The sequence below is a fragment of the Arvicanthis niloticus genome, chromosome 1 (assembly GCF_011762505.2).
Source record: "Arvicanthis niloticus isolate mArvNil1 chromosome 1, mArvNil1.pat.X, whole genome shotgun sequence".
NCBI lineage: Eukaryota > Metazoa > Chordata > Mammalia > Rodentia > Muridae > Arvicanthis > Arvicanthis niloticus.
In genome coordinates, this window is record NC_047658.1 from 50531035 (window position 1) to 50545061 (window position 14027).

At 50.3% G+C, this 14027-nt stretch overlaps 1 protein-coding gene across 2 annotated transcripts; it reads left to right on the forward strand.

Annotated features, from left to right (window-relative positions):
* Positions 1–264: 264 nt before the first annotated feature.
* Positions 265–6784, forward strand: Isg20 (interferon stimulated exonuclease gene 20). 2 transcript variants are annotated; one of them, XM_076936153.1, is made up of 4 exons: positions 265–544; positions 810–1062; positions 3026–3226; positions 4194–6448. In XM_076936153.1, exons 2-4 carry the CDS (start codon positions 835–837, stop codon positions 4251–4253), a joined length of 489 nt encoding a protein of 162 aa, XP_076792268.1. In that variant the 5' UTR covers positions 265–544; positions 810–834; the 3' UTR covers positions 4254–6448. The 2 variants fall into 2 exon arrangements, with proteins under 2 accessions (XP_076792268.1, XP_034371088.1); XM_034515197.2 differs by lacking the exon at positions 4194–6448 and adding an exon at positions 6455–6784 and having other exon boundaries at positions 278–544.
* Positions 6785–14027: the final 7243 nt, after the last annotated feature.

Below are 14027 nucleotides of genomic sequence, written 5' to 3' on the forward strand. Positions count from 1 at the left end.
GCCACCAAGGACTAGACCCCCCTACACACACCCCCACTCCTACCCAAACCCCTTGCTGCCCACCCAGTTAATGGTACCAGTGTCTCAAGAACAGCTTGCTCTGTCCTCAGAAAACCTCACAGAATAGCACACTGACAGCAGGTCCCAGAAATTGTGGGACATTCCCCAGGCTCCAATCCGGAGATGTTTATTCTTTGGGTGGAGGGTGAGAAAGCAAAGAAAGATGTTGCAATCCACTCTGTCCACGTCAGACATGTCATCAGAAAGGGAGGAGGGCAGGGCCAGAGGAGGGACAGCCTGACGCAGCCAGCCCTGACTCAACCTGCCAGCCCCCTTACCTGCCAACCTTGAAGAGATGGGACAGCCCAGCCTACAAGGCCTGCCCCCACTCCCCAACTTCCCTTGATAATGAACCAGAACCAGAAACTGAAACTAAAACAGGCTGGAGTTAGAGATGAGTCACTTCCCCAAGTGACTGAAGTAGCCGAGAAGTGGCAACAGAGAGGCAGAAGAGAACCCAGGGCACTGAGACAGGCGAGAGCAGGTACCACATAGCAGCCCAAACTGGGAGGCAATGGGAGGGGGCTTCTCAGTGAGACATCCAGACATGACCAGCAAGCTCTGGGACCTTAGCACAAAGAAGCTGAAGGCTGGCAAGAGGCCAGCTTCTGTTGTCAGGTGGTGTTGGAGATAATGGGTAGGGCTCAGGGTGTAGTTTGGCAGAGTGATGGCCTAGGATGCCTGGAGGGTTGTTGGTTCTTGACTGACACCCTGGTTCTTCCCCACCCCCCACCTTCCCCATCCTCCAGGACGTTCTGAGGGTCGCCAAGGAGCATGGCAGGCAGCCCAGAGGTGGTAGCCATGGACTGTGAGATGGTGGGGCTTGGGCCTCAAAGGGTGAGTGGCCTCGCCCGCTGCAGCATTGTGAACGTCCATGGCGCAGTCCTGTATGACAAGTACATCCGGCCTGAGGGAGAGATCACAGATTATAGAACCCAAGTCAGCGGGATCACGCCTCAGCACATGGTGAGGGCCACGCCATTTGGTGAAGCCAGGTTAGAGGTAAGTGAAGGACCAGGAGTCAAGTCAGCAGAGACTGCAGGCACCTTGTTCTTCCTCCTCAGCTCCTTCCTAGAGTCTGTGGTCTGTGACTCTCCCATGAGAAATTCCTCACATTTTTTGAGGGAAGGACTCCGGGTCTCCCTATCACAGCCCTCTACTAAGATAGTATCCTGCCAAAGGAGAACCTGGAGCTGCTTGCAGAGCATCTATCCGGTCCACCTCTCTGTTCTTATGATGGGGACATTGAATCTCACCTGGTGTTCCCTCTCTCTATACCACACTGCACTGGTGAGCCTATAAAATGAGGTTCTGAGGCTGAGCTAGTTCTGACTCAGAGGCCAGAGGCTCCTTGGCTGAAGGAGATTGTGTTCCCAGACTATGTGCTCTGGGCCACTGAAGCCCAAGGTTCTTACCCTTTAGCCTTATGCCTGTGTCTTCCAGACATGTAGGACATGGGCTGAGCACTCTGAGGGCTAACCATCCTCCCATGGGGCCGCTAGATGCCTGGATCACGCTTGCTCATCAGCTGTGTGGCAAGCGGCCAGGCTCTGCCACTACCCCCTTGTGTGGGAATCCTAGTACCCTGACGGTGCTTAACAAAACACATCCCCCAAGTGGCCTAAACACTAGTAGCGTTTGTCATGCTTGTGCATCTGCGGTCTGGCAAGGATAGGTAGGGGGCGGTATGTCAGGGCCAGTGGGCAGGAGTTCTGTCTAAGTTTATTTGCCTGCCATATTGGATTTTCTAGGCTTATCTCTGTGTATGACTTTCCTTCAGGGTTTCCCCAGCCATGGGAGTTCCATCCCCATCCTTTGCTTGCTGATAAGATAGAGTCCCATGTAGCTCAGTCTGGCTTTGGTCCTCCTGCCTCCATTTGTCCCAAATTCTGAGGTTACAGGCATGTGCCATCATGCCTGGTTTATATGGGCTAGAACCCGGCTCCTCAAATGCTAAGCAAGCTCTCTGCCAGCTGACCTATACTCCAGCCTTTGTTATTAAGCTTTTAAGAGGACTATGAAGGAATTTGCAAATACCTAAAATGGTTGGAGACACTTGGGACAAAATCATTTGCTCCTGTGTGTCTCCACTGGTCTCTTTTGTAGAATCCTGGTAAGTCCAGGTCTCCTTCCTAATGAAGCCAGTTTTTGTAGCCACTGAACAGACCCACCAACTTAATGTGTTAAGACAATGTGGATTTATTATCTTAATGTTCTTCATTTCAGAAGTCCGACCTGGGTCTAATGGGACTAAGGTGAAGGAGTCTGCAAGGCTGGCTCCTCAGGCTCCTTCCCAGCCTCTGAAGGTGCTGGAGCACCTTGGCCTTAGTCCTTCCTCCATATTCAGAATGACCAACAGCCCACAAATTCTCCTCATAAAGAACCCCTAGCCTTCAAAACTAAGAGCCCTGTGAGAATGGGATCTGTTCTGGAGCTCTCTCATCCTCTCTGTGGAGAGTGAGGGATTGGATCTTACAACGTTCCCGCCAATTTACAATTAATCCCAGAGGAAACGCTCCCTTTTTAAAATATCATCATCTGGCTAACAATTTCAGTTCCACATGCACCTTAAACCCTACCTCCACCCCAACCCCAACCCCAATCCAGGGATGCATTCACAGATTCTCCTCAGAGGGATCTGGATAACTTTTGGGAGGTTATTTGCCTTGCCACAGCAGAGTTGCCAAGATTAAAAGATGTAGCCTATGAGCTGTTTGTCCGTGCAGGCCCTATCCCGTGAGCCACGGGAGCAGTCCAGGGTAGGGATCCTCACAGACTGAGACTGCTTTGAGAAGGGCTTTGGACCTTGCTTCTCTCCAGTGAGGGGGATGATTTGCTCAAGGTCAATTAGCAACCCCAGGAGTGGCTAGTCCCGACAACTATCTTCGTGACTATGGGGAAGGGGGACACCCCACCTGGAGCACCCAGGGTGGACATGTGTGAGGCCACCTGTCTTCCTGGACAGATCCTGCAGCTTCTGAAAGGCAAGCTGGTGGTGGGCCATGACCTGAAGCATGACTTCAATGCCCTGAAGGAGGAGATGAGCAAATACACCATCTATGACACGTCCACAGACATGCTACTGTGGCACGAGGCCAAGCTGCACTGCTACAGCCGTGTGTCCCTGAGGCTGCTGTGTAAGCGCCTGCTACACAAGAGCATCCAGGTGAGGAGCCTCCCGGCCCCCACGACCCTTCTTGTCTGTCTTCTCCCTCCTCCCCTTTTCTATCCCTCCTCCAACTCAGATGAGGAGATGTTCTTCCTCTTTCTCCTTCCTGTCCTCCTCCAAGCAAGGAGTTCTCCTCCTTTCTCCCTTAGTCCTCCCTCTCCTTCCTTGCTTCTAAAAGTGAGGATCTCTCCCTCCTCCCCAAAGGCAGACCAGTCCCACCTGCCTAAGCTGGCTCCAGGTAAGGAGCCTTTGCAGGTTGCTGGGTCTAGGTCTCATCCATTCTCCAGGACTCCACACCAACACTTCAAGGAGCCCTAGTGCAGACGCATGACCACAAGACTCTTCCCTCCACTCCTGAGGGCTTGGATGCTTGTATGTGTGATGTGTCTTTGGCTTCAGGAGATCAGAGTTCAGGAAAGGAATTCAGAAAGCCTCTTTGTGAGATGATCTCAGGAGTCCTCTGTAGGGAAGGAGAGGGGAAAGCCCCTGGTTCAGGCTTCTTGGTTTAAACCCTGTGCACCACAAGGTTTATGCCACAACAGCCACCCTCCCCACAGGGAAGTGGTGGAAAGCCTGCACCTCCCATGGGCCATAGTGGGGCCTGACAGCTGGGGATTCCTGTCCTGGATCAGTCAGTGCTGTTCTTAGATGCTACTACCTCTGCAGTATGTGACACAGGACTCACCCTCACCCAAGTAAGAAGAGCTGTGGGTGGGGACAAACCCTAACAGCCAAGCACTCCACAAGGGCCCATCTAGTCAGCAATTTTCTTTTGTTTTGGTTTACAAGACAAGGTTTCTCTGTGTAGCCCTGGCTGGCCTGGAACTCTCTCTGTAGATCAGGCTGGCCTTGAACTCAGAGATCTGCCTGCCTCTGCCTCCTGAGGGCTGGGATTAAAGGTGTGTGCCAGCACTGCTCAGCGGTTTTTGTTTGTTTGTTTTGTTTTGTTTTTAAATTTTTTCAGCACTGGGGATTCAGACCCATAGCTTTGAACATAACATGTGGAGGGAGTACTCTGCTATGAACTACGTCCCTAGTCAGGCTCTGGCTATGTCTGGCTATGCTGCCTTATATTCATCTGCCTCAGCAGGTATATGACCAACTTCAGTAGCTCTTCACTGAGCACCTACTCTGTGTCAGACACTGTGGAGGTGAGCATGCCATGCCCTTGTCTAGGAGGAGCTCTTGGTTGAATGGGAGGTAGCCCAGGGGCAAGCCACCAGAATTTGGGGGGGATATAACTCAGTTGGCAGACTGCTTTCTTAGCATGCATAAAGCCCCATGTTCAATCCCCAGCACCATATAAACCAAGCACTGCACGTGCCTGAATTCTAACACTTGGGAGGTAGAACAGGAAGATCGGAAGTTTCCAGTCATCCTCATCCACAGAGGCTAACCTGAAAATATGGGGGTGGGGGATGGTATCCTGGGGATGGGGAAAATGGTGGTCTGCAGGATAGGAGAGTAAATCCCAGCACCATGTACAGGACCAAAGTCACAAGGTCTGGAGAGAGGAGGCAGAGTGCTGGAGAGGGTCCATGAGCCAGGGCCTGGAGTGTGGGGATAACTTGGCTGGGTGAGTGCCTAGTGGCATGGAGCCCCATCCCACATTTGTTCGAATTGTGTTGGAAGCAGGAGTGGGCCTGAACCTAGCTAGCTTGTTAGTCTCCAGACCCAGGATAATGGTCCTGGTTTCTCTTGTAACCTGGGGGCATGCAGTGATAGGTGTGCCTGGTGAGTTTAGGAGCCTTACAAGGATATTTGCATACCTGTCCCTCACTACTTTCTATAGCAAGGCCTTGTCCTGGGAAGTCTTGAGGCTGGTTTGCAGGCCTCTTAGGCTATGTTCCTCATCTGCCTTAGTTATCTGGTTCACTCTCCTCACCAGCTCCCACCTCACTGATGTCCTCAGAACCTGCCCTCCAGCTCCTGCCCGAGGGAAATCACCTTGCTGATCACCTGAACAAGAGCTGGCCCAGGCTTGTCACAGTCAGGTGCTGATGCCTCCCTTCAAGGGCATGAGCCCCACTGGGAGGGAAAGGCCCTCTGTACTCAGCCCTTGGGCATGTTGGGAATGGGTGTACTTTCATGCCTTTGGAAGCAGGTGTACTCAGGTCATTTTACAGAAGAGGAAACAGGCACAGATAGGTTGGAGACTTGCCTGAGGCCCTAAGAGGGGACTAAAACTGGGATCAAGGCCAGAACTAAACACTTCTCACAGCTGACACCCCACCACCCCACACAGAGGATGCTCCAGTCACCCGTAACTTCCACCTCAGATAGCAAAGCAGTAGACTTCAGAAACATGTCCTTGGTTTCCTTGCCTGGCAAGTGAGGGTTGGTGACCGGGCAAGTCTTTGGAGCCACCTTGGGATATAGGAGACACCACAGCCACCTGCTTATTTACAACATAGGATGGGATGCTGCAGCCTGCCTGAGCTGGGCCTCCCTGCAGGTGTCCTTAACCCCTAGTCAGGAGGGTGGAGGGAAAGGAGCCCTTGGGAGGAAGGCAGACCACCTTAGCAGATGGATATCAGAGAAACAGGCCTGAACAGGCTGCTGAGCCCTCTGTATCCAGTTGTAGGCAAGACTTCACCCAGGCCTGGAAAACACAGGGGATGAAAGATGCTGTAGGAGTTGGCCTGCCTCATGGGCATGAGCCCTCACTCCATAACATCTGCAGTGTTTGATCTTGTATCACTACTACTAAAATTGGAGATGATCAGATGTAGCTCTTGGATGTTAGGGAGGTTCCATGGGGCAAGTGATTATTAGCACAGCGGTGGCAGGTGGCAGTCATTTCTTCCTGAATGGAAAGTATACAGAACCCAGTTCCACCCCATACTCTGCCCCCTCGTCAAAGAGCTCTGCTTTAGTGCCTTGCCCTTGTCATGTTTCCCAGGTACTGACAGCCTCTTGTGGGGATGGAGGTTGCAGCTTGCCAGGCTTTGACATCCTCCATTTTATGTTCTATGTAGGAATAATCAGGATTGCTGGTCTCCGCTTGCTGATGCCCTGTCCACCTCTGAGCTGCCTTGCTTGCCCACTGCTCACCGGAATTGCTTGCTTTCTCTTGTGTACTGCTATTCCTGCCCTGTCCAGCTCTAGCCACCTGCTGACACCCTCCCAAATCTGAGTTAGGGATCTCAGGGACACTCGGACAGACTGAGGGGCTCTAGGACTGGGGAGGCAGCCCCTTAGCTCCCGCTCTCCCTGTGTCTGCAGAACAACTGGCGGGGCCACTGCTCTGTGGAAGATGCCAGGGCCACAATGGAGCTCTACAAAATCTCTCAGCGACTCAGAGCCCAGCGAGGGCTGTCCTGCCTGGGGACCTCAGCCTGAACTTCTTCTTCATCCAGGATCAGAAGCTTACACTCCTGAAGGACCATAGTTTCCCACAAACAAGACCTGTTTCTAACAACAACAATGCAACAACAACATCCACAAACACAAAGTGCAAAACCAAGAACACTCCCCACCCCATTACAGCAATTCTCTTGCTTTGGGGGAAAAAAAAAAGTTTAGTAATAAATGGCTTTGATTTTGTCTAATCAATCACCAGGACCTCTTGTCTTTTGCCCAAGAAATGTGCAAGTGCCTCTTCCTCCACCCCTTTGTCCCCTGTCCCCTGTCCCCTGTCCCCTCTCATTTTTTTCTTCCTCCCTTTTCTCTTTCTCTCCTCACCCCAGGTTTATTTTATACATTGTAAAGAGGGCACTGGGCATGTCAGTGATAGGAAAACTTGCTTTTTCTTATTCTTCTTGAGCCCAGGCCCTCCTCAGACCCATGACTGTCCTGACTCCACCTCCTGAGTGCTAACATTACAGGTGTGTATTACCACAGCCAGCATAGGTACATAGAGACTTTGCCTGTTTTCTTATGAAGATTGAACCTAGGGCCTTATGGACACTAGGCAAGAGTTCTACCATTGAGCCGTATCTCCGCCCCTTCTCCCTCCCTCCCTCCCCCCCCCATTTTGCCATTAATTACTTTTTTTAAAACCTCAAACTTTATTTAAAAAATTACACACACACACACACAAAAATCGCACACTCAAATCAACCAGATTCAAAGAATAGAATAGATGTCTATTCAACTGGAGTAGCCATTTGGAACAAAAGCTGCCAAGCCTCACATTAGATTTTATATGTTCATGATACATTTTTATGCACTGTCCACCACCAAAGCAAAAACCATGGCAGAGTCAGAACTAGAAAAACAATTAGTTTCACATCCTCCTTCATGACACCTTCTAGCCAGTACACAACCCTTCCTCATTCTATCAGGCCATCCTTTCTCCTCCTCTTGTCTCTCCTTCCCTCCTTTCTTCCCCCCCCCTTTTTCTTTCTCCTCCCTCTCTCCTTCCCTCCCTCCATGCCGTGGCCCATGCATGGAGCTCAGAGCACCACCTTGGGAGTCAGTTCTCTGCTCCTACCACATGGGTCCCAAGGATCAAGCTTAGGTCAAGTGTACTGACAAATACCTAAATCTGCCGCTCCATCTTTCCCCACCCTGTCTCCCTTCCTCCCTTCTTCCTTGCTTGTTTCCAGTACCAAGGTTTGAACCCAGGGCCTTTAAAACTTTTTAATTCTAAAAGGATCCTTACTCAATTGCCAAGGTGGTCTTGAACTTGCAATCCCTCTGCCTCACCCTAGCTACTAGCTGGGATTATAGGCCTATGCCACTGGCCTTCCGTAGCATCCTGAATCCTGTACACTTTAAGGAAGCCAATTTGGAATCTGAGTAACACGAGTCTTAAGCCCCGTAGCATCCTGAATCCTGTACACTTTAAGGAAGCCAATTTGGAATCTGAGTAACACGAGTCTTAAGCCCCCACCATCCTGTTTCTGTTGCATTTACAGGGAGGGGCGCTGTTTCCTGTGCTCCCTGCTCTGGGGTCCACCCACCTCTTTGTGAGATTGGTGCTCTGAAGCAGAGGCACTGGAGGTGTAGTGCCTCCAGAAGAAGCCACTGCCTTCCCTTATTTGTAAAACGAGAAAGTCTGGAGTCTGAGGGAACTAGGTGAGGAAGCCAGTGTTGTCCTTTAGTAGCTGTGTGACCAACAGCAAGCAGCCCAACTTTCCTGTGCTACACTCCCTCTCCCAACTGCTAGCACCATTCCGTTCTTCTTGGAAGCAAGTGCCAAGTGCCAGTAGCTGTCAGCATTTCTTGGGTTGTTGCCAGAATTCCCACCTGGAATCCCATCTCTAGCTCTTGTGATTTCCAGTGGAAGAATTCAGTTATGAACCACAAAGCACTGCGTGGAAGACAGAATTTTGGAAAGCAAGTGCCATCAAGGGGGCCAGCAGACAATGACCAAAGAGACCAGTGACTTGACCTACACACCAGGCAGGCTTGATGTCACTTCTACAGTCCCAAGAACAAAACCCTGGCATTCCTTTGAGGCCTTTGTTCTGTACTGTGGTGGTTCTTTTTGAACTGGCTTGCTCTGACTTCCAGTGCGTGTCCAGAATAATGTGGTTTTTTGTTCCTTATTAGAACTTCAGGACTCCATGAAGTCCATTTCAAACAGGCTATCCAGGGAGTCACTTTTCCTCTCACAGCAAGAAAAATGAATCTGGTCCCAACCTTGTGACCACCAATACCCAGAAGTCCCTGTCCTTTGTTTTATAGGCTGCAGACTATGAAGCAGGGCCCAGCACCTAAGCTTTCCAAGCCTGTTAATATCTAACTACCTAATAGAGGCTTCAACCCAGATCAGCAGAACGGGAAGCTAGTGGGGACGGTCAGTACTTGATGCATACTGAGTGTGAGCACACTGTACTCAAGTCCCAGGGTCCCTCGGAAAGCATTTCGTGGCTTCAAACTGCAGAGGATCAGGATTACACATGGAGCTTGAGAAAACAGACACCCCGTGTGGCCCGAGACCTTCTCACCACACACTCAGCGTTTCCCTCAGGCAACTGAACCATCCCAAGGGGTCCTGGCTTTGAAAAGTACTGCTTGAGTGACAGGCAGGTGCAATATGCAGTCACAGTTGACAGCTGGCCTAAGCACGGGAGGCTTGGTCACCTTTGTAGCCTTTTCTGCCTGGAGTGCTCATGCAGAGGGAGGCCTGAGGCCCTACAGGTTGGGTTCTAAGAAGTTTTGCTTCGAAGATGAGGGGTTCATGGAAAGAGGGCTGAGGATATGGCTAAATTGTTAAGAGTATTCATGAGACATGAGCAAGACCCTGGTATTGATCCCCAGGACTACATAAACCAGGCGTGGTACTGGATATCTGGAATCTCAGCACTCAGGAGGCTGAGGCAGGAAGATCAAAAGTTCAAAGGTCATCATTGGCTACACAGCAAATTTGAAATTAACTTAGCCTACTTCGTACCTGTTGAGGTCCAGGAGTCACTTACAAACCATATGAACACGGATGTCAGTCAGACAGGGATAGTCTATTGAGCATTCACCCCAGGACTGATTGATCAGGGGCACAGATCTGACTCAGGAGGTGGCTGTGACCATGAACCAGGATCCTACAGTACTTTTAAGCCTTGAAATCCACAAATATCTGTGCCAAGTTATTCCACCAATCAGGATTTAGGGATAGGGGATTTCCTTAGGAACACGTCTTTGTTGTTCATTTATCCCGTTGTCATTGGTTAGGGTATTCAACTGTGGCAGGGAGCTTGCCTTGCATAACATTCATGTCTTAACTCACTAACCAGGATATCAGTTACCCACATACAGGTCTCCTTCTGCTAAGTAGGATGCCAGTTCCCAAGGAGGTCTTGGGAACATAAACTTTATTTGACCCTTACTCAAAATGGAAGTTTTTTATATTGGTGTGTGTGTCTCTCTTATGTTGGGGTCCATCCCAGGGGCAGCTTATAGAGACAAGAAACCATAAAGGCTTATACATAGGTGTAGGAAGTGCTACTGGGTGGTTGGTTCTGGTCCAAGCTTATTGTGGCTAACTGTACAAAGCCATTCTAGCTGACTTCTGTTGTGGTTGGTTTCCAAGAACACCAAAGAACAGAACAGAACAGAACAGAGTCTGCAAACAACTAGAGCATGAGAAAGTTTCCTAGTAACAGCACAATGGAAAGTTTCCTTATACCATCAGTAACAGCACAAAATGGCAGGCTCGACAGGTAAAAGTTACCTAGGCCTTAACAATACCCTGTCTCAACACAACACAAACACAATACAACAGATAAAGTTAGGATCTGCAGGATTCAGGTCTGGTCCTGAAGGTGCTTTATTTACAGTGGCAATGTCTGCCATCTGTGATACTGAGCTCAGGGAACTTGAGGACTTCCTCTCAGGATTGTTTTTATTCTCTGGATGTAGTGGGCTCCCCAACCCCATGCTTACTGTTCTACTGTTTTCTATCAACTTCACCCCCCACCGCTTCATTTACCCTATCTGGCAACCAATAACCACTAGGTGGCAATCACGGACTATCAGCCTAACAAGGCTGTCCTGAAGGCAGGAAGATAAGGCATAGTGAGAAAAACTTTTAAAAGCTTAGATGCTGGTCAGGGACTGCTAGTCTTAGCCTCAGAAAGGGGCTGAGATATAGCCCAGGTCCAAGATAGCTCCAGGCTCTCCAACTGAAATCCACCATTCTTTCTGTGACTTCAAGTTCTTTTGAAAGGCAGGACAAACCTGGATTCTTTTTTTTTTTTTTAAACTATTTATTTATTTATTTATTTATTACAAATGGTTGTGAGCCACCATGTGGTTGCTGGGATTTGAACTCATGACCTCCGGAAGAGCAGTCAGAGCTCTTAACCACTGGGCCATCTCACCAGCCCCAAACCTGGATTCTTAAAGGAATGCTCTAATTCAATTTTCTGCTTCAGGCTGGGATGCTTGGATGTCCTGAAGCCTAACTGTTACCCAGGGGTCCAAAGCCTATGGGAAGAGCCTACTTCTTGCAAGGGGCCAGCTCCTTATTCCAGGCTGTCCTGACAGGACTCTCAGGACAAGACTGGGAAAGGAGGATTCCAAGTTGGCATCTGCTCTGAGGGCCCAGATGGAAATGTCCCGGGAGCAAGTCCAGTCATAGAGAATGGGGGTGCTCACCTGCTTGAGTGAGCAATAGCCATTTATCCCTGGCAGGTTGCGGCTGCAAAGACTGGCCAATGGGTACAACCTCAGGGCTGCCTCTGGTCTATAAGGCAACCAGTCTGCCATCTAAAGCTGCACTCTGTCTGCCAGCTGGCTCTGGCCTCCACTTACCTGGAGCTATCTATCCTGGGATGGGAGGGGTCTGGCCTCCACTTACCTGGAGCTGTCTTTCCTGGGATGGGAGGGGTACTATGGACCCCTAGGTTACATAGTAGACACGGACCCTTATAGCTCATGCTTAGGACCCAGTGACATTTCTCATCTCCAGATAATTTTCTGTCTCACTCTTCTGCCCCAAGTCTTTGACTTTCTAGACTGTCTCACACTTCTTAAATGCTTTTTGCTCTGATCCCCTAACCAACCCAACATCCTGTACCCTACACCAAGCCCACTTTCCCCACCTTCCTCAGACCCGCACATAGTAGGTTCTTTAATCAATGGGGTAAATTGGGGTAACAGTTTGGACCCAGCCCAGCCAGGAAAGAGAAGTGTCTTTTACATATCTAGGGCTGGTAGAAGGCTATTTGGCATCAAAGATGAGTCACCCGCTGCCACCTAACCCTGAAGCACAGAGGAAAATTTGGGGAGGCATGGGAAATAACCGGCTAGAATTGACCCTGCCTGGTTGAGCACACACCTGAGTCACCTCTGACTCAGACCCAGACTGCAGGTCGCCTGCCCCTGGCAAACCCCTGCTTCTTTGCTCCTCTAGTCCAGCAGCTGAATGGGGAAAGTGCTCCATGAACATCCATCTCAGAGACCTTCGGCATCCCCCTAGGCCCCTGTCCTGAAACCGCCAATGACCTAGGCACCACAATCCAGCATCCCTGCACCATCCCACCCTCCTGGAGGGTGTCAGCCAACTCAGCCTGGTCTGGCTTCCAAGAGTGGGAGCCAGTGCTGCCCAGCTTCCTGCCCAGTGGTCTGTGGGCTGTGCCAGCTTCATGGCCAAGAGACTTACTCACCCTCGGAACAATTTCTCCTCTATATGGAAAGAACATATGCTTTTCCTGCTGTGGGATGAGAAGGCTGGAGGGAAAGGCAGGGCGCTGGCCCAGCCCCAGCGCCTTCCTTTCAAGCCACATGTGTTTCGTGGCAGAACCTGGAGGCCTCTGCTCCAGGGAGGCCTCAGGAACAAAGTCTAAATCCATGATTGTAGGCTGGAAGTCCCAGCCCCTTCTGCTGTCTCAGTCTCTATATCTAAAGTTAGACTCTGTCTCTGCTCTGGGGCCTGGAACAGGTCTGCTTCTCTGACCCCCAACCTATGTCTCGTAGATCTGGGGTGGAGCGGGAGTCCTGGGTGAGGGGGCAGATTTAAAATAAGCATTATTTTTGTGGAGTTAGCATCTTTCCTGCATGGGACATGGAATGGCTGGAATTGTACAGCACAGACTGGCGTGCCTCTGAAACCCTGTAAGTCTGGCTCTGGACACGGCAGAGAAAAGGGCAGAATCTGCCAAGCAGTGCACACACAGTCTGAATTTGGCTGGTTTGCTTCTTCTCTGGTTCTTAAGCTGGTGGATGGGAGTGACATCCTCTGAGTGCTAATGTGAGCATCAGAGACAGCCTTGTACATGCTGAGTCCCACTGATACGCTCAGAGGGAGGCTCTGAGCAAACATGCAGCCAGGCATGTGGGAGACTTAATGCTGCAGGGTCGGAGCACCACCCAATGGCATTAGCTGGTCCTCTGAGACAGTCATGACCTGTGGCACTTGCTCCCTAGTCTCTGGTTAGAATACTCGTGTAATTGCACAAGTGAGCTTTATCTTAGAGATAAACAAAAGTGCATGTTTGCAGCAAAAGCCAGAACACAGTGTTTCTAGCAGCCCTTCTTATAACACTCCGCAGGGTAGGCAACCTGGGTGTTCGGGGATGAGTGAATGTTTAGCTAAACTATACAGTGTCCATACATGGCGTGTAGCTATCGACTTGCTCCATGATGTGGGTTGCTCTCCAGAGAATTATGTCAAGTGCAGAATCAGACCAAGCAGGTAGAGACTGTGTGGTTCCATTTACTGAAATGTCCTGAAATGACATAGCTCCCCAAATGAGACTAGTTTTGTAGTCCTCAGGGGCTAAGTCTGAAGGTAATGCCAAGTGTAGTGTTCTGACAAGGGAGCCCCCTATTAACTGTAGGTAGGATTGATTCTCCATGCCATACCCACAGAATGTATTTGTCATCTCTTGTCCCTGCTATGAGGCTGAAGGATTTCTCCTAGGAAGCCAAGCCAATGGCAGTGACTTAGAGATATTGCTGAGCAGGATCGCTGTTGTAGTTTGGAATCTTAAGTTCTCCCCAAAGGCTCCTTATTGAAGGTTTGGTTCCCAGCCTGTGGTGCTACTGGGAGAGGGTGGAAACTTAGGAGATGGGGTCTAATGGAGGAAGTTAGTTCACTAGCTAGGTCATGCCCCTGAAGGAGACATTGGAGACCTTGGCCCTTTTCTTCTGTCTCTCTCCTATTCAGTCACCAAGAAGTAAGCAGCACTGGCTGACCACATAGGCCCCAGCATCATCCTCTTCATCATCACAGGCTCTGAATGACAGGGCCAAGCAGTCCTGGACTGAGACCTCGGAAGCTGTTAGCACAGATAAGGCTTTCCTCTGCATGTGCCCCACAGCAGAGGCAAAGCAGCTAAATCACTGCCCAGGTGTGCTTCTGCTCCCTGGCTCAGCGAGGCTGGAGTCAAGGCCACTGTGGCATGAAGGA